General features: G+C 50.6%; 1 protein-coding gene across 3 annotated transcripts in view; it reads right to left on the reverse strand.

Annotated features, from left to right (window-relative positions):
* Window positions 1-20,147, reverse strand: part of numb (NUMB endocytic adaptor protein) — a 29,727-nt gene that overhangs the window by 2,774 nt on the left and 6,806 nt on the right. For 2 of the 3 annotated variants that reach the window (XM_084672991.1, XM_084672973.1), the window contains exons 2-6: window positions 13,593-13,729; window positions 10,649-10,723; window positions 5,034-5,066; window positions 4,335-4,409; window positions 387-527 (exon numbers count right to left, since the gene is read on the reverse strand). In XM_084672991.1, the coding sequence (XP_084529117.1) occupies window positions 387-527; window positions 4,335-4,409; window positions 5,034-5,066; window positions 10,649-10,723; window positions 13,593-13,718 (450 nt within the window). In that variant the 5' untranslated portion in view covers window positions 13,719-13,729. The remainder of the gene's footprint in view (window positions 1-386; window positions 528-4,334; window positions 4,410-5,033; window positions 5,067-10,648; window positions 10,724-13,592; window positions 13,730-20,147) is intronic. The other variant, XM_084672982.1, reaches the window with a different exon arrangement.

A 20,147-nucleotide genomic window follows, 5' to 3' on the forward strand; every position in this document is an offset into this window, starting at 1 on the left:
GGACGTGGAGGAGGGCTGGAGGTGGAGGGCTGGGGGGTGGAGGGCTGGGACGTGGAGGAGGGCTGGGGGGTGGAGGTGGAGGGCTGGGGGTGGAGGAGGAGGGCTAGGCTGGGAGGAGGGCTGGATGACCTGGTATCTGGTGGAGGCTGTTCTTGAGTTTTTTAATCTTTGTATTATTTTTTTTCTTGCATTTATTGTCTCGCTGTACTTTTTAATAATTGTGTTGTGTCCACTGTACTGTCCTGCCTGCAGTGTTGAATGTATCTCTGTTCTTAAGCTCTTGGTGCAAAACAAATTCCCCTCGTGGCAATAAAGGTTTTCATTCATTCAACATTCAAACGAGGCCGTGCTGGAGGCCGTCGTTGTGTTGGGTGCTGATCTCTTACGGAGTCTTTGATGGCCATGAAGCAGTGACAGATCCAGCGGCGCGTGGTGCCGTCCCTGCAGATGTAGGAGAACGCACGCTCAAAGTTACGGTCTGGAGCGCAGAACGACACCTTCTCTATGGTCTGGTCCAGGATCAGGTCCTGTTGATGGAAAAAAAAACCCATCAAAACACGAGAACGTCAACCACACCATCAGCATGGTGGATGGGTACAGCTTAGCGGTAGAGAATGTGACTGCTGATCCAGAGGCTGCAGGTTGAAATCCCCCTTTGTACGTCACTTTGGATGAAAGCCAAATGAACGCGGGTGTATCTCCAAATCAGCCGTGGGTTATGCGCCTTGTGCCGTTGACCAACACATCTCGTGGGTCATTGGAGAATGGCGATATAGCACACCCTATTGGGGTTTATTGCTTTAATATTGAACTGTTGCATCAGTGGGACATTTCTGTTACAGTTGTTGGAATCAGCTTTATTCAAAGGGTTTTCTAAATGAATGAAATTCTGGCAAGCTAACTTGCAGCAAGACAATATAAAGTGGATACTTAATGTTTTAGTAACGATGCTTCGAATTGTATTGACATGTTACATGAATTGACGCGTTTACTGATAATCCATGTGTATGCGCAGTAATATCTCTTATCAAACTGTGAAAAGCCTGATTTCCTGGTTGTAACTATACATATACTATTTATTAATATCAATCTATCAAATTCATAACACCCTTACAAACACTAAACTATCCACAGCATTTAGCTGACTGGAAATCAAGATGCAATGCCAACTTCTGCCTGACAGGGGTCAGCACAGCACAACATGTAAGAAGTTTCATGTTCATGTGTGATGGGAGTGTTTAACTGTGTCGTAAGGAGTAATGGGATGTGAAAGCGGAACCATTAAACGGTCACTGTCATGGAGCAGAGAAAGGCCTTAGGAAGAAAAGTGGCGCAGCTTCGTCATATTCAGAGACCCAGAAACCCAATCCTGTTCTGGATCTATAGAAGGGTTAGGACCATGACGAGAACCAATGAGGCTCAGGCCTCAGGACCAGGCCTCAGGACCAGGCCTCCGGACCAGGCCTCCGGACCAGGCCTCCGGACCAGGCCTCCGGACCAGGCCTCAGGACCAGGCCTCAGGACCAGGCCTCCGGACCAGGCCTCCGGACCAGGCCTCCGGACCAGGCCTCAGGACCAGGCCTCAGGACCAGGCCTCAGGACCAGGCCTCAGGACCAGGCCTCAGGACCAGGCCTCAGGACCAGGCCTCAGGACGATCGCTTGGATTTTTACGATACCGGTGTCGAACCGGTACTTTTAAAACGATTCTGATTCCTTAACGATTCTTATTCCGATTCTTGAAAAACTGAAGAATTACATCAAAGAAAGGCTCTTTTAGATTTTTTTTTTCTCAAAATTATTTAAATGTAACAATATATTAATGGTTAAAAGTAGCCTACTTAAATATATAATAAGTAAACCTATAGCCTAACAAGTAACAACAAAATAAATGTGGAGTTGGTATGCTAACTAAACCAGCTTCAAACTTTAGCAGTCCTTTTGCAGATATCACAGGTATGAGTACGCAAGGGAAGACAAATTGGGGAGGCGGTCTAGGGTGACCAGAAGCATGACCCTGTAAAGGAGGACAAAGGGTCAAAAAGTTTTCGACCGGAGGGGATGGGGGCCATTAGTTTGAAATGAAGACAATAACATTAGTCATTTTAGTAAGTCAACACTGCAGTCTAAACTCCTGTGAGAGTGGTGATGTTTCACAGCATGAAACCACCTCAGCAGCGGTTGTTTTATCATCCGCTGTTGTTGTGTTTGGAGCTAAATATAATGTGAAGGAAGAGTGGCCGGCAGAACTGGCATCACCCTTGTGCCGTTCTGTAGCGGCATGCCGCTCTAAAGCCCCTTTCCCCCGACTACTCACGTCTATATCAATGTGACAGAGCTTACAGAAAGCATGATATGGATCTGTGCTGCTCGCGTCGCAAAGTGGAGTTCTGAACTCCACGTAGGTTTGAAGGAGGTCTTTCTTTTTGGCACTAAAGCCCACACGAGTGGTAAACTGCGACGGTGGACAGGAAGGATCACAAAGGAGGACAAAAGGGGAAAAAAGGAGGACACGCAACAGCGGTCCGGACAAGGGGCTGGAAAACCGGACAGTCTGGACGAAATCCGGATGTCTGGTCACCCTAAGGCTGTCCCAGGACCAGGGACAGAACACGGTGCATCCCTCTGTTTTAAGAAGTATCCCGTGTGTTGCCACATGTTTCAATTCATTCGACTTTGTGGCCCAGTTGATCAATAGTGGTTGCTCTCAGACCACCATTGATCTTCTTCCCCCTTTGCACGTAATCGTTTTGAAACATTTGTCGCGTTTTGAGAATGTCCGAATCCTTGGCTGTGAAATACAGCCACACTTTCGCAGGGCTCTCAAGTTTTGAAGACAGGCAAGAGTGACACTCTCTCTCTCCCTCCCCCCCCCCGCTGCGATCTTCCACCTGGACTGTCTCCTCCTCTGTCTCCGCCTCTGTCTACGCCTCTGTCTCCGCCTCTGTCTCCGCCTCTGTCTCCGCCTCTGTCTCCGCCTCTAATGGGCCTACCCTTTCCACCACCTTCTCTGGGCCAGCATCCCCTAACCTGGCCTTTTTAGGGGGCTTTCCTCTCGGGGCTAATGAGAGGATGCTTGATTGCTTTTTACCTGACATCGTTGAAAGACAGATGCAATGATTAATGCATCCATGGCCATGATATAATTATAAAATATGACATGATTTGTGACCTATAACATCGACTATGCAATACACTTTAATTTATTTAGTGCTAATACAATTACTAAGTCTATTTGGAAAGAGATGTTTACAATGTGACAATATGTCAGTCATTGTGTGATCACGGAAATATAACTAGACCTAGACTACTTGTTCTGAGCAGTTTTTGTCAGTGAACAGGCAGTAAAACTGTTGACTACGTTAGAGGCACTCATGAAAAACTGATCCTAATTATCTGGGAAACAGTTGTCACAACAAAGTTGTCATTGTATGTGTCAAACAAGTTGTGAATTTGTTGCAACAATAAAACAGGAGATCATGACTCTGTGCTCAAAGTGATGGTCAAGCTCGAGTGGTTTCCTCTGTGGGTGAACAAAACTTTCGGAAGACGTTGTAGCAGAATCAGTGAACAATTCCACGATATGCTTTTTTTCCATTGGTTGTTGCGTTAAATCTTACCCAGATACAATAGTACTATTTTCTGATAGTTCCATAGTGAGAGTGGCGCGGCGAGAGACATGGTTGGGCGCTGCGGCATGTTCAATATAATAAATATATATTCAATAGTTTTCCGTGAGAAATACAATGTGTGGGTTAGGGTTAGGACCAGGCCTCAGGACCTCAGGCCTCAGGACCAGGCCTCAGGACCGGGCCTCAGGCCTCAAGACCAGGCCTCAAGACCAGGCCTCAGGACCAGGCCTCAGGACCAGGCCTCAGGACCAGGCCTCAAGACCCGGCCTCAGGACCAGGCCTCAGGACCAGGCCTCAAGACCCGGCCTCAGGACCAGGCCTCAGGACCAGGCCTCAAGACCAGGCCTCAGGCCTCAAGACCAGGCCTCAGGACCAGGCCTCAGGACCAGGCCTCAAGACCAGGCCTCAGACCTCAAGACCAGGCCTCAGACCACAAGACCAGGCCTCAGGACCCACCACCAGGCCTCAGGACCAGGCCTCAGGGCCAGGCCTCAGGGCCAGGCCTCAGGACCAGGCCTCAGGACCAGGCCTCAGGACCAGGCCTCAGGACCCGGCCTCAGGACCAGGCCTCAGGACCAGGCCTCAAGACCAGGCCTCAGGACCAGGCCTCAGGACCCGGCCTCAGGACCCGGCCTCAGGACCCGGCCTCAGGACCCGGCCTCAGGACCCGGCCCTGCCCCAATAGCTTAGACTTGAAACGTTACCTTGGTTTTGTCATCAACAACACGGAGGCCATCTGCAGACACCCACAGCACCGCCCTCACAGCCTTCTTCCCTGCCTGCAGAGAACACATACACACTGGTTAGAGAACACACACAGAAAGTTTAACCAACCAGACATCTCTTCAATCAGCTCCCTCAGCTGAAAATGACTCACCCGGCCCTAGAAAGACACACACACACACACACTTGTTACTCACTCACTAACTCACACACACATTTACTTGTTACTCACACACACTGCCTGAAAAGGGTTGAAAACAACAGTGTGTCAGAGAGAAGAGAAGTGCTGATGAGTTTGGGTGTTGTGAAAGTGGCCAAGCCGAGGCAGAGGAGAAGAAGACGGAAGGAAGAGGATGTGACACGAGACCCGCTCACGCTGGAGTGACCCGGAGCTGAACCGACCCAACAAGGAAACGCACATGGGTGCTCACACACACACACACTTAGAAATGTTGCCATTCATGTTTCGTAGAGGTAACCTGAGACACACACACATCAAATAAACAAACACACAGTGCCCCCCCCCCCCCCACACACACACACACATGCAGGCGTGGTCTGCTGCTGCTGGCACAGAGCAGGCCCTTCCAGACGGCACCCAGAGGATTTCCCAGCGAGGTCACAGTGTGAGGGGTTACCAGTGAGGGAAGATACACTCAGACACACAAAGCACAACTTACTTTTGTAAAGAAGCCCTTGAAGAATTTCCTGTCCTGGAAGGAGTGGAACGGGGGCGGGGGGGGGGGGGGGGGGGGGGGGTGGTATAGGGAAGTGGGAGGGGGAATGGAAGGGACAAGGCAGGAGATTGTTACCGATGAGGGCTTTGGGAATATCCTGCGCCCAGATGAGTGTGTGTGTGTGTGTGTGTGTCTCGGTGGGAGAGCGGGAGGACTTGAAGCCTGGTTATGAGTGAGTGGCGAGGAGGGAGGTGACGGTGAGGTGATGAAGGCAGATTGGGGGGAGGGGGGGGGGAGGTCATCTAGAACCATTATTAATGCTGTGATCTAGGTTAGTCATGATACTCTGCTAGCCAGCCTGGCAGGAACCCAAACACCACTCACACCCCCAGATTAGACACCCAGCCACCCCCAGAGCACCCTGCAGCCCAGCACCAAGCCTCCCTGCTGGGTCACACATGCCTCAGTCCCCCACCTTCACCCCACCAGGGGCTGGAGAAGGCCCCAGGTGGTACAGAACTACAGGCTCAGCTGTGACCTCATCAAAAGTGGCCTGACCGGGAAGAGAGGGCAGGGATCCAGGAGCGGGAGATAATCCCAGATGACGTTTTCTATTCTGGGACGGTGAGACACGCCACTCTGTTATCGACAAACACTGATTGGCTGGCTGGCTGGCTGGCAGGCAGAGAGCGCCGGGCCTGGGAGCAGGGTCGGAGAGCGACCACCATTGATCAACAGGGTCAAAGGTCAGGTTTAGGCCACTGCAGAGAAGAACCAGGGCCAAGCAGGTAAAAGTGAGCCGATGTTGCCCATGGGTGAGGCTGGGGGCTGTCAGCAGCATGATATATGGTTGGTAGCTCCGTGGAACATTTGACTCCAGATCAAGATACAAATCCCCCCTCTGTACATTGCTTTAAATAATAGCATGTGCTAAATGAATACATGTATTATTATTACGATGATCATAAAGCAGGTCTCCCAGCAGCAGGTCAAAGCAGGACTACCAGCAGCTTGTTCAAGCAGGATTGGACAGTAGCTATAGATGGAGTCCACAGGCAGGGGGCAGCATTAGAGAGTAGAGACACATGCTCACATTGCTAATGTCTGGATGAGGTAAGGGTTCATTCATCGAGAGTTAGTCTGGGTGAGGTCAGGGGTCACACTAATAGAGTTAGTCTGGGCGAGGTCCGGGGTCAGGTTTCATTCTGCTAGAATTAGTCTGGGTGAGGTTAACGGTCAGAGTTCACACTGCTAGAATTACGCTGCGTGAGGTCAGGGTTCACACGGCTAGATTTAGGCTGGGTGAGGTGGGGGTCAGAGTTCACACTGCTAGAGTTAGTTTGGGTGAGGTGGGGGTCAGAGTTCACACTGCTAGAGTTAGTTTGGGTGAGGTGGGGGTCAGAGTTCACACTGCTAGAGTTAGTTTGGGTGAGGTGGGGGTCAGAGTTCACACTGCTAGAGTTAGTCTGGGTGTGGTGGGGGTGGGGCTGGGGGGGGGCATTAGGGTGTGTCACAGGGACGTGAGGACAACCTGCTTAAAGAGACAAAAAAAATGCAATCCAAATGAAGACAAAAAACACAAGTCAGGCAACATACAGGAATAAAGAGGAAACATTGGAGGAGCAGCCCAGTGGAGGAGGAGATGGAGCAGGTCAAAGAGAAATGGTGTTTAGTCTTTAGAGAGATGGTCTCTAGACTTTACAGAGATGGTGTTTAGTCTTTAGAGAGATGGTCTATAGTCTTTAGAGATGGTCTTTAGTCTTTAGAGATGGTGTTTAGTCTTTAGAGATGGTCTTTAGTCTTTAGAGATGGTGTTTAGTCTTTAGAGATGGTCTTTAGAGATGGTGTTTAGTCTTTAGAGAGATGGTCTCTAGACTTTACAGAGATGGTCTATAGTCTTTAGAGAGATGGTCTCTAGACTTTAGAGATGGTCTTTAGTCTTTAGAGAGATGGTCTATAGTCTTTAGAGATGGTCTTTAGTATTTAGAGATGGTGTTTAGTCTTTAGAGATGGTCTTTAGAGATGGTGTTTAGTCTTTAGAGATGGTCTTTAGAGACATGGTCTTTAGTCTTTAGAGATGGTGTTTAGTCTTTAGAGATGGTCTTTAGAGATGGTGTTTAGTCTTTAGAGATGGTCTTTAGAGACATGGTCTTTAGTCTTTAGAGAGATGGTCTTTAGTCTTTAGAGATGGTCTTTAGAGACATGGTCTTTAGTCTTTAGAGAGATGGTCTTTAGTCTTTAGAGATGGTCTTTATGCTGGGTACACACCACAGGATAAACAGGCCGATTTCCCCCCTTCAGACAATCCTAGGTAATGTCCCGATTATCTTGATGGTTCTACATATTATTTTATCAGATGTTCCCATGGTGCGAGGCGTGTTAAGAGTGACCGAACGTGGTCGGGAAGGACGTCAACATATTTACAATCAGAAATCTTGATGTGTGGGGGGAGCAAAACGGTTAAGTCTAGGATTTTAAAAATCTATTAGTGTGTACCCAGCATTTGAGAGATGGTCTTTAGTCTTCAGAGATGCACTTTAATCTTTGGAGAGAAGGTCTTTAGTCTTCAGTAAGAGGGTCTTTAGAGAGATAATGATGGATATATGGTTAGGACATAAGGGGGATAGAGGGATGGCGATGAGGATATCAGGACTAACATGGAGGAACGCAAGGAGACCATCAAACACTGTGACTTCATCCTCAAACCACCCCCTTACAGGACCCTGGTCCACATGAGACAGGCCATGCCAGGAAACAGGAAGTAGAACGCCACCATTAGCACAGTTCCCTGGCCAACACAGGGGCACTGGCCAAAGTTGACAGGAACTGACATTGCAGGGACAAAGGGCAGCCTGGAGGTTGGTGGTGCAACAGTGCCGTTATGCCCTCTCTCTCTCTCTCTCTCTCTCTCTCTCTCTCTCTCTCTCTCTGAGTCAGGGTTCACTGAGGAGTGGGGAAACAATCGTTGGCCCCATGCAGACCAGTTAGCATGCTGGGAGGGATTGCAGGCACGGGGAGGTGTTTGTTTGTGACTTATATGTCAAGGTTATAATGATCTGCCTTACTACCTGGTAGACAGGTGCACAACCAGGTTACCTGGGAGACAGGTACAGGGGTCGCAGGGGACGGCCACACATACACAACATGCCAAGTTACAGAACCATTCAGAGAGACTCATAAACCGACACCATCCAAACACATCCGCCTGTGTACAGTGAAGGGTGGAACACACACAGCCGGATGAAGGCGGGAAGGCTACGTTATGGCACAGGAAATCTAATTAGAGAGGGATGAGGGTCAGGGACTCTGAGCAGGCCGGGGCAGACGGACGGGAGACAAGAGTGACTCTTTGGTGCGCTTGGTTCGTGTCTTGTCCCGTGGTCCGTGTTAGCGGCAGGGTAACTCAATAACACAGCATGCCCTCAGGGCCTGGGCCACATGTTTACATGTGTGTGTGTGTGTGTGTGTGCGTTTGTGTGGTGGGGGACTGTGGAATGCCTGGAGCTCCGATTAAAGTCTGGGCCAAACAGCACTGCACACCTGCAGGTGTGACAGACTTTAAACCTGCCTGGTTGAGACCCCTGGAGAGAGACCCTCCTGGATGTGTCCCAGGCTAGAGAGACCATCCTGGATGTGTCCCAGGCTAGAGAGACCCTCCTGGATGTGTCCCAGGCTAGAGAGACCATCCTGGATGTGTCCCAGGCTAGAGAGACCCTCCTGATTGTGTCCCAGGCTAGAGAGACTATCCTGGATGTGTCCCAGGCTAGAGAGACTATCCTGGATGTGTCTCAGGCTAGAGAGACCATCCTGGATGTGTCCCAGGCTAGAGAGACTATCCTGGATGTGTCCCAGGCTAGAGAGACCATCCTGGATGTGTCCCAGGCTAGACAGACCCTCCTGGATGTGTCTCAGGCTAGAGAGACCCTCCTGGATGTGTCCCAGGCTAGAGACACTCCTGGATGTGTCCCAGGCTAGAGAGACTATCCTGGATGTGTCCCAGGCTAGAGAGACCCTCCTGGATGTGTCCCAGGCTAGAGAGACCCTCCTGGATGTGTCCCAGGCTAGAGAGACCATCCTGGATGTGTCCCAGGCTAGAGAGACCCTCCTGGATGTGTCCCAGGCTAGAGAGACCCTCCTGGATGTTTCTCAGGCTAGAGAGACCATCCTGGATGTGTCCCAGGCTAGAGAGACTATCCTGGATGTGTCCCAGGCTAGAGAGACCATCCTGGATGTGTCCCAGGCTAGAGAGACTATCCTGGATGTGTCCCAGGCTCTCTAGCTCTTTCTCTTCCACCTTGCACACTTGTGTTTTTGGTGGATGTTTGCTACTTGTTTGTGTACCTTATAAACAGACAACTTTCACTTTGTAAAAGAAAACATGCAAACAATCGTAAAACCAAGTTCCAAAAATGTATTTCCAGTGAAATCCGGTCTAATCCAGTGAAATCATACATGATGACAACAAACTATGTAGACATAAATCCAATTAGAGGCCAGATTTAGCTACCGTAATCTTGCCATCCACCGTAATGCATTCAGTTAGCCAAAGCTGACACCAGTGTGCTGTCCAAGAGCTATTTGCTTCTGCTACATTCTCAAAGGCTCATGGGTGATAAGTGAATGTGTCTCATCCTTCTTGATCCTAGGACTTCATGGACAACCTTCAGAACTCCAGGAACATGCTGCTAAATCTCAGCTGCCAATATTCCAGTCACGAGTGCAGCTTGTTATGACAGAGTTGATGGTGGTGATGTCCCGGCCCCCGTATACCGATCATCACAACATGTTAACATGAGGGTATTAGCTAGCATGGGGAGGGGTGCTGGTACTGTACTGGCTGACTCTGAGCCAGACACTGAGGGGTCAGTGCTGTCCGCCCTGGAAGGGGGGGGGGTAAATGGTGGGGGGTCACTGCAGTCAGAAGCAGGAAGCCGTCGCCCAACGGCTTCCTGTTCCTTCCGCTGGAATCTGCTTTACGTAACTCCTCTGGAACGCACGGACACAGGATAAGCCGGGCTGACAGACAGGAAGTACGTACGCTGTCTATCTGCCGGGCTGACAGGCAGACAGGAAGTACATGCTGTCTACCTGCCGGGCTGACAGGCAGACAGGGAGTACATGCTGTCTACCTGCCGGGCTGACAGGCAGACAGGAAGTACATGCTGTCTACCTGCCGGGCTGACAGGCAGGCGTGTGAAGAGACAACAAGGTTGATGGGTTGGCTACAGCTCAGTGATAAGACCTTCTGACTGCAGATCAAGGGGTCAAACAGGTTCAAAATCCCTCCTGTACGTTGCTTTGGATAAAAGTGTCTACTAAATAAACACATTTATTTGTAAATGAGACACATTGTAATTACATCGTTATAAATGCCTCCACACAGCAAAACTACCTCCGCACAGCGGAACTACCTCCACACAGCAGAACTACCTCCACACAGAACTTCCTCCACACAGAACTTCCTCCACACAGAACTTCCTCCATAGAGAAGCAGGAGGAGAGGATGAGAGGAGGAGAGGAGTGGGGGTCACTCCAGGGTGAGTCCCCAGGGTAAGGTGGTGGTGGTGGGGGAGGGGTGGTGGTGGTGATGAGGCAGGGTCTATCTACAAAGGACCTACCGTCTTCAGCCTCTTCACAGCATCCTCACAGATGTGCATCCCTCTGGACTCCTCCACCTCCACATGGCCCAGGTACTGCAGACAGAGAGGGAGGGAGGGAGGGAGGGAGGGAGGGAGGGAGGGAGGGAGGGAGGGAGGGAGGGAGGGAGGGAGGGAGGGAGGGAGGGAGGGAGGGAGGGAGGGAGGGAGGGAGGGAGGGAGGGAGGGAGGGAGGGAGGGAGGGAGGGAGGGAGGGAGGGAGGGAGGGAGGGAGGGAGGGAGGGAGGGAGGGAGGGAGGAGTGAGTGTTTTAAGTGTGTGGTTTCCTGGTCAATGAGTGAGGTTTAGGGTTAGTATAGTCAATTATTTATTGCCATCTGTATATTTAGGAAGTTTCACTTATTTAAGCTCAGCATAGATGTAAAGTATGTTCTGTGTACCTGACAAATAAAAGACTTGAACTTGAGGTCAGTGAGTGACTGGCTCCTGTGCTGCTACTGTGACTGAGCCCCATCCTCTCTCTCTCTCTATCGCTCTCTCTCTCTCACACACACACACACACACACATCAGATGGAAGGAGCAACCCAACCCCCTCATACCCCCCCACCCTCTGGCGTGTCACCGAGGTGCCACGCCATGCTCCCCCCCCTCTCCCCCACCCCATGGGGACCATTGTGCATGGTGGCCAGAGGGGAAGCCCTCCCTTCCTGAACACGCCCAGCCCGTGACCCCAGCCCGTGACTCCCCCCCCTCCCCCCAGCCCGTGACCCCCTGCCAGGCTATACTTAGCCCCTGACGTCAGACCTCTGACTCACACCCTCAGCACTTCAGGGAGGAAAAACAAGGACTTACGATTATACGGCGTTAATCCTAAACTGTACATCAAGTTTGACCTCAGGTTACCTTATTCATGTTTTACATTACTATTGATTTTATTGCAGTCTTGCATCCTCTCCCCCATCCAACCCATGATTTACATTTGATAATATACTGAGGGCATTAGGAGCCGGCACAGCTAGCGTCTTACAGAGAGGAGACCAACCTGCCTAGAGCCTGGGGACATGGTAGCAAGACAGGCTGGCTGGGTGATACAGGTTAGAGGCTGGGTGGTAAAGGTTAGAGGCTGGGTGAGGCAGGCTGGCTGGGTGATACAGGTTAGAGGCTGGCTGGTAGAGGTTAAAGGCTGGGGGGTAGAGGTTAGAGGCTGGATGACGCAGGCTGGGTGGTGGAGGTTAGAGGCTGGGTGAGGCAGGCTGGGTGGTAGAGGTTAGAGGCTGGATGACGCAGGCTGCGTGGTGGAGGTTAGAGGCTGGGTGAGGCAGGCTGGGTGGTAGAGGTTAGAGGCTGGATGACGCAGGCTGCGTGGTGGAGGTTAGAGGCTGGGTGAGGCAGGCTGGGTGGTAGAGGTTAGAGGCTGGGTGGTGGAGGTTAGAGGCTGGGTGGTAGAGATTAGAGGCTAGATTTGTCCAGCTGGGTGGTGGAAGTTAGAGGCTGGGTGGTGTTTTTGGGGAGCAGGTGGGAGGCGCTTGGATGAGTTGAAACGACAACTTATAAAAAGGGAAGGAATCTCGACACACACACACACACACACACGGACACACACACGGACACACACAGTTGACCAATACAACCTTCCTTGAGCCAAGTCATCTTCTGTATTACTCACTAGTGGAAACTCCAGAGTCCCCCCTCTCCTACCCTTCCTGCTCTGATACCTACCATATGATGTGTGTGTGAGCATGCGTGCGTGCGTGCAAAGGGCCAGTGACGTGGAAAGAAGAGGTGTTCTATCGAAACAGTGTTTGGTGGTGTGGGGTATCAACACACTGTGGAGCTCATCTACTCTGTCTGGTACACTAGTCCTGGTTCTACACCCTACCACCACCCAGAGTATGTGAATATGCCTGTGTGTGTGTGTGTGTATGAGGTGTGTGTCAGTGTTTCCTCTGCCGCCGCGGTATCAGAAATAGGGCTGTACAAAAGGTCGTCTATCAGCAGTGATAGTGCATGCGCGAGCAAGCCACTGTGTGTCCTTGACAACTGTAAGTCGTATAACTGATGTTGTCAGTTCATTTAAGCCTGTTATTGTATACGTCTATAGTTCTTGCAAATTTAAATTAAGTTAACTGGTGATTTTCATTGTTTGTATTCTTCACCTGCTAGCTAAATTGCACATGGCTGTTGATTCAATAGCGATTGCTGAACGCCCTTGCTCACGTTTGTATTTTAGGTGCACTATTACTAAAGTAGTCACACTGCATTAAGATAATGTAATTAATAGTGGGTTTATTGTTATTATTTACTACAGAATGCTTAGCCTATATGTCAAGATCAAATTAAGCAGACAATGGACACGTGCTTTAGAGTGGTCTACCTTAAATTGATAGGCTAGGGCGGCTACTGACCATTTTCAATAAGTTGTTACGTCAATTATTAATTGGCAGCATTTAAGCAATTTAGACCATACTTCGAGTGGAAGGGTTGTCTTTAAGTAGCCTAACCTTATTGCTTTAGGGCAGAGGTCTTCAACCCTGGTCTTCAGGGACCCCCTGTCCTGCACGTTTTAGATGTTTCCCTGCTCCAACACACCTGATTCAAATGAATGGTCGTTAACGGCTTCTGCCTAACTAGATAACGACCCATTCATTTGAATCAGGTGTGTGGGAGCAGGGAAACATCTAAAACATGCAGGACAGGGGGTCCCTGAGGACAGGGTTGAAGACCTCTGCTTTAGGGGAAATAGGACTAAAATATGTGCAATATTACATTAACCTGCTCCGAAATAGAGAGAACTTTGTCTCGGCTGGGGGTGGGGGGGGTTATTCGGACAGACCCTGCCACCAAAAAAGGCTAAAGGAAACACTTTGTGTGTGTATGTGAGAGAGGTGTGTGTGTATGTGAGAGGGGTGTGTGTGTGTGAGAGAGAGGGGGCGGTGTGTGTGTGTGTGTGTGAGGGGTGTGTTACCTTGACAGCGAAGCTGCACTTGCCCGTGCGGACGGCCTCCTCATCAGTCTGCCACTGGTGCGGCCGGCTGGACTCGGGCACGTACACGTCTTTCTTCCTCCGGAAACTCTGGCGTAGCTTGTTCATCACACAGCCTCCTGGGGAGGGAGAGACCACGTCAGATGGCTGAGCGGTTAGGGAATCAGGCTATTCATCTGAAGGTTGCCGGTTCGATTCCCCGGCCATGCGATATGACGTTGTGTTCTTGGGAAAGGCACTTCACCCTACTTGCCTCGGGGAGAATGTCCCTGTACTGACTGTAAGTCGCTCTGGATAAGAGCGTAAATGAACACAAAGTGAATGACACAGGGACAGAGACACTCAGACAGAGAGTTACAGAGAGAGGCTATGTTCACACTGGAGCTGAATAGGGCCCATATCCTCATGTGACACAGGTCTGTTACTTGGATGACAGTGTGACCGGCCCAAATCGCATTGAATCTGACATTTTCAAATCAGATACGGGCCACTTTCATATGTGGCTTTAAATTGGATGCAAGTCTGACATTTGGCAATGCAACCCTCAGTCTGAACTTTTTCGTCACCCTTGATCGACACTCGTCACAGTTCTGCGCTGAACTACCTCCACACAGCAGAACTACCTCCGCACAGCAGAACTACCTCCGCACAGCAGAACCATCTCCGCACAGCAGAACTACCTCCGCACAGCGGAACTACCTCCGCACAGCGGAACTACCTCCGCACAGCGGAACTACCTCCACACAGCAGAACTACCTCCACACAGCAGAACTACCTCCGCACAGCAGAACTATGTCTGCACAGCAGAACTATGTCTGCACAGCAGAACTACCTCCGCACAGCAGAACTACCTCCGCACAGCAGAACTATCTCCGCACAGCAGAACTACCTCCGCACAGCAGAACTATCTCCGCACAGCAGAACTACCTCCGCACAGCAGAACTACCTCCGCACAGCAGAACTACCTCCACACAGCAGAACTACCTCCGCACAGCAGAACTACCTCCACACAGCGGAGCTACCTCCACACAGCACTGGGTGAGGCAGGCTGGGTGGTAGAGGTTAGGGAGTCACGATGCCACCACTCCTGGCTCTGACTCCACACTCACCTCTGACATGAACAAGCAGCCGCTGCTGCACCAAAAGGCGTCATAAGAAAGGTGGTTCTCCTCCTCCTCCTCCTCCTCATTATCTGCTCACACATTCTGCTGGCTTCCACAAAAAAAAAACTGCCTTGAAAACCTACTTCCCTGACCTCCACGTTAACAGGTGTGAGGGCGTCACTGCGTGTGAGGTGGCTGTTTTTCTTCTTTTGCCCATGCGGGGCAGTTCAGGACCGACGACCAGTTCACACTGGAGTCTGATATTGACCACATTTAAAATGACAATGTGAACGGATCGCCAACAGATCGGATCTGATCAATAAATCGGAGTTGAGAATGAAGGCTTGCAGTGTGAACGTAGCCAGACAGACACAGAGCGAAACAAAGAGAGAGTTAGAGTTCATACAGAGAGTCTATTGGTTTATGCAAACTATTCATACTGTACACTGTTTGCTTTGGCAATACACTGTACTTAACATGCCAATAAAGCTCTTGAATAAATGTTCTGCTGCTGTGTGGAGAGAAAGAGAGACCCGAGATAGAGAGAGGTTATTACCAGATAACACAGGATGTATTAACAGTTCTGTTCTGACAAGGCAACCACACTATAGCCTTGACTACTATCTGGAGAAGCCAAGACAACAGAGAACCCGCACTGCATCCTCCTCTTTTCTCTCTCTCCCTCTCCCTACCTCTCCCTTCTCTCTCTCTCTATCCCCTCCCCCCCCTAAGCTCCACCCCTCCCACCCCTCTGAGACCATGTGAGCCTGCTTCTTGACTAACGAGTTGTAAAAAAGCAGCCTCACAGAGTTGTACCAACTTCTTAGTTGATGAGGATCTGGTGGAATTAGAGCCTTTAATCCTGCAGGTCTGACTGTCACACAGCAGAGAGCAGGGAGTGGGGGGGGGTGCCGTGTGTGTTCCAGTCATAGTGAGTGTGTGTGTGTGTGTGTGTGTACCAGGCGTGGTGTGTGTGTGTATACTAGTCATTGTGTGTGTGTGTGTGTGTATATATACTTGTCATTGTGTGTGTGTGTGCACCAGTCCTGGCTCCAGGAGAAAGTCCACACAGCAGCTCTTATCTCTGTCTCACAGGCTGAAGTTTCAACACACACACACACACACACACACACACCCCCCTGATCAAACCAGACCCTCCTCTCCCCCCCGGGGTCAGTGCATGCACAGGTGAATGTGTGTGTGTGTGTGTGTCTAATTGGAATGACAGGTTCCATGCTCGACAGACACCTGTTCCATATGCTGCCCGGGGCAACGACACGGTGATACTAGGAGACGAGACAGGGAGGAGAAAGACACTCCCTCTCCCTGCCTCTGTCTCATGCTCGCTCGCCCTCCCTCGCACGCCGCACATTTATGTGGGTCATATCATGTCTCAGCTTACTGCAGGCTTTAGACGGGAGACTGTCACTGCAGAGACGAGGAGAGGAGGAAGGAAAGAGGGAAACCGATTCTTGTGCCCCCCCCCCCCCCCCCACCATTTCTCGATGACACATGCATATCCATAACAGAGAACACCAAGAACAGTGATGGCTTTACAGGCGCTGGGGGGTTTCGAACCGGCAACCTCTTGATCCGCCATCAAACGCTCGAACCGCTGAGCTAAACCTAGTGAGTATGTGTGGCTGTCCCAGCACTTCTAACAGCCCTTTCATCTATGTGCATGTGTGCGTGCATGCATGTGCCAGTGCATGTGCATAGGTCTGAATGTGTATGTGTGTGTGTATGTGTGTAGAGCGTCCGCTCTACTGGGGGGGGGGGGTTTGTGAACGACTGGTCATGTGAGACAGCTTTACACTGGACCACCAGACTAGCCAGATCTGACAGGAGGGAGAGAGAAGAAAAAAACTCTCAATTTTTTCTCTCAGCCTTGTCACCAGTCCCCGGGAGGCCAGTGGGGTTCTTTGTGGAGTGAACCCATGTGAGCATGGGGAGGACATGCAAACTCCACGCAGAAAGGCCTGGGACATAGGCCACCTGAGCACCGACAGGCCCCAGGCGGGATTCGAGCCCAGGACCTTCCTGCTGAGGGGCCGTGTGCCAGCATGCCACACTCACATGGAGAGAGGGAGTGAAAGATGCACTGACAAGCTGCACTGCGTGGAACAGAGCAGTTCAGACACTCCAACACTGCTCTCATTCCATGTTACAGCCGTTATTCATTAACAGACGCTTTTATCCAAAGTGACGTATGGATAGTGCCTACAGTAAGTCCACCAGAAGTGCGTACTTCAGTGTTTTGGTGGTCAGAGTTGGAGCAGTGAACCAGAGACATGGAGTGGGAACATGCTACCTCAGCAGGGAGTCAGTCACCAGGTCTGACAGAATGGAAATCCCTCACAGGGGGTTTGGGGGGAGAGAATGATGGGCTTCTGGAACACCAGAGCCCAGCATCACTCCACTCTTAATTACCACTAATCACAGCATGACTTGAAAGGCTGAACACCGGGAAGGAACAGCAGTCTGTAAGCCGAGTAAACATCACACCGAGCTAGTGAAGAACCAGCCAGTAAAAAGCACACTGAGCCAGCGGAGAACCAGTCAGTAAACAGCAGTCGGAGCTAGTGGAGAACCAGTCGGTAAACAGCAGTCGGGGCTAGTGGAGAACCAGTCGGTAAACAGCAGTCGGGGCTAGTGGAGAACCAGTCGGTAAACAGCAGTCGGAGCTAATGGAGAACCAGTCGGTAAACAGCAGTCGGGGCTGGTGGAGAACCAGTCGGTAAACAGCAGTCGGAGCTGGTGAAGAACCAGTCGGTGAACAGCACTCTGAGCTAGTGGAGAACCAGTCGGTAAACAGCAGTCGGAGCTAGTGGAGAACCAGTGGGTAGAGCTGCTGATGGGAACGCCTCTATGCTGCCTTGTCTGATGCACAACACAGTTACTAACCCCAGAGGAGAGACAGGAGAGAGAGAAACTAGCCTGTCCTACCAGACTCATCCGTTTCATTTGTACAGAGTCTGGGCTCGCTCCATAGACAAGCGTTAAAGATGCTGAAAAGTGGAATTGAAAATGATGGGTGGTTGTTAACTACCCATCCAAATTCTAATGAACAAAAAAAACACTGACAAGTATGTTAAATTGGGCTTTAAAATCGTGAGAAAAGGCGTGTCGCCTGAAGGAGCTGAAGTTCCGGCCCCTTGAATTTAGTAACAACAGCAACACTAACTAAATCAATAACAGAAACCAGAACAGCAGTTTCTGGGTGTTTCATGTGTTAATTACTTTGTCTTTGCATCGTACCAACTGAGTAACAGAATGCAACCGTCGGTGATCTGACATAGATAGGTGGCTGTGACGTAGCTAGGTTGGGTTTCTGCCCCGCCTATACAAAACCTGAACTGAAAACGGGAGAGAAACTGTTCAACGGTTTAACTCCACAATTTGGTGCGACAACGTTTTTTGTGCTTTGCACATGCTTTCAGGAACTCATTTCACACGTATATAATGTACTGAAAAGCAAATCATGGAATTTGCTTTACAGCATCTTCAACTTCCTTGAAGGCGGGTACTCTGTTGAAGTTTAAAACTATTGGATCTGCCAAGAGCCACTCTGGATCTGCCATAACCAATCGTTAATATTCGCCTAAGCCAACTCCTTCACCACTAACAGAGCTAGCTGGAAAATATTTTCCCAACCCTTGTGGGAAGGAGGGCCACAACATCATGGCCACCAACAAAACTCAGCTTTAACTTCTGGATATTCGGCAGCGTTGCCACAACAGACCGAATGGCTTCACTCGCACCTTTCTCCGCCGCCATTACTGAACTACAACTCAAACTAGCGCACGACATCAACGTCATCGTTCTCAGTCACTCCCTCTGTTCGCTGATTGGACCGCCAAGAATTTGGCTGGAAAAAAACAGCTAACATACTGCAAACCACAGAGTACTGAAGGAAAATGAAAATTGAGCGGAAGAGCGTAGGAGGGCGGAGCCAGGCTAGAGAAAAACAGAGGTGGGAAGAAAGAGGGTGGAAGAGAGAAAGAGAGTGAGAGAGGGTACAAGAGAGACAGAGAAAGAGAGAGAGAGAGAGAGAGAGAGAGAGAGAGAGAGAGATGGTATGAATGGGTGGTCTTCATACCCAGAGGAAGGAAACAGTGGGAACAGGAGGCTACTTTACCTCCCTCTCTCTCTCCCTGCCTCTCTCTCCGCCCCCCCCCGCCCCCCTCCTCCTTCTTCTCAAAGTGGTCAGGGGGCTCCAAGACAGAGATAAAGATTTAGTGTTGAGTGTGTCTGTTAGCATGTGTGATATGGATGTGTGTGTGTGTGTGTGTGTGTGCGCGCGCAGGGGGCGTTTCGACACACCTCTCTGTGTGATTCTATTCCTGTAGGTGTTGAGCAACGTTGCAGCTCCCCAGAAACAGCCAACCAGCCAGCCAGTGAACTAGCTAGCCAACCAGTCAGCCAGTGAACCAGTCAGACAGGTCCAGCAGCCCTCTGCACAGGGGCCTTGACCCTGTCCAGAAACACTGAGGCTTTGTGTAAACCTGGGATGCAATCAGCTACTCTGCTCCCCCACCCTCACCCTCACCCTGCCCTCCTCCTCTCTCTCTCTCTCTCTCTCTCTACCCCCCCCCCCACCCACCCACCCCACCCTGCCCTCGTACTGACTGTCTCTCTCAATTCAATATCCTTTAATGGCATGAATGTTCAGGTTACACAATGTCGCCAGGGCAGCAGACAGTGAAGCAACAACAACATGCCAAAGAAAACATACTTTATAGTACACCTACATACTGTGAACATACATGCAGGCCACATCTACAGGCACATTCTGTATTTATCTATACACACACACACACACACAATGCTCATTCTAATAGTCATTGCATAGCATGAATAAAACTGATGAAAAAGATGACTAAATGGAAATGAATTCCAATGTAATTCTAATGGAAAAGTATTCTCTCTCGCCCATCCTCACCCTACCCTCCTCTCCTGCTCCAGAGACACTACTCACCCTCTCTCTCTCCCTCTTACCTACGCTCCATTGCACCCTCAACCTCTGTTCCTCCCTCAACTTCACTCCCTCTCCCCCCCCCCTCCCCTCCCCTCCCTCTCCCCCCCCACCTCATACACACAATCTCTTTCCCTCCCCCTCTCCACGTCCCACAATTACTCCCACAAACCCTTTTCTCCCTCTCTCTCTTTCTCCCACGCTCTCACACAAACACACACACACAGTTCCGTTCCAAGGTAGCTGGCCTCTCTCGTCCTCCTCCCCATCTTGAAGCCAGTGAAAGCCCATGAGCACGAGCAGCCTAACCCCAACCCCTTCAGCCCGGACGACCGTCCATCTTCCTCCAGCCGACGCCCACACTGCCCCGGCCTGGCCCCCACCGTGCTCATCCTCCCAAGGACCGGCCCAGCGAGGCTAATGAGTCACCTATCACCAGACCAGACGGACTCGGCGGGG

The sequence above is a fragment of the Hypomesus nipponensis genome, chromosome 3, assembly GCF_054491055.1.
Source record: "Hypomesus nipponensis isolate SF chromosome 3, ASM5449105v1, whole genome shotgun sequence".
NCBI lineage: Eukaryota > Metazoa > Chordata > Actinopteri > Osmeriformes > Osmeridae > Hypomesus > Hypomesus nipponensis.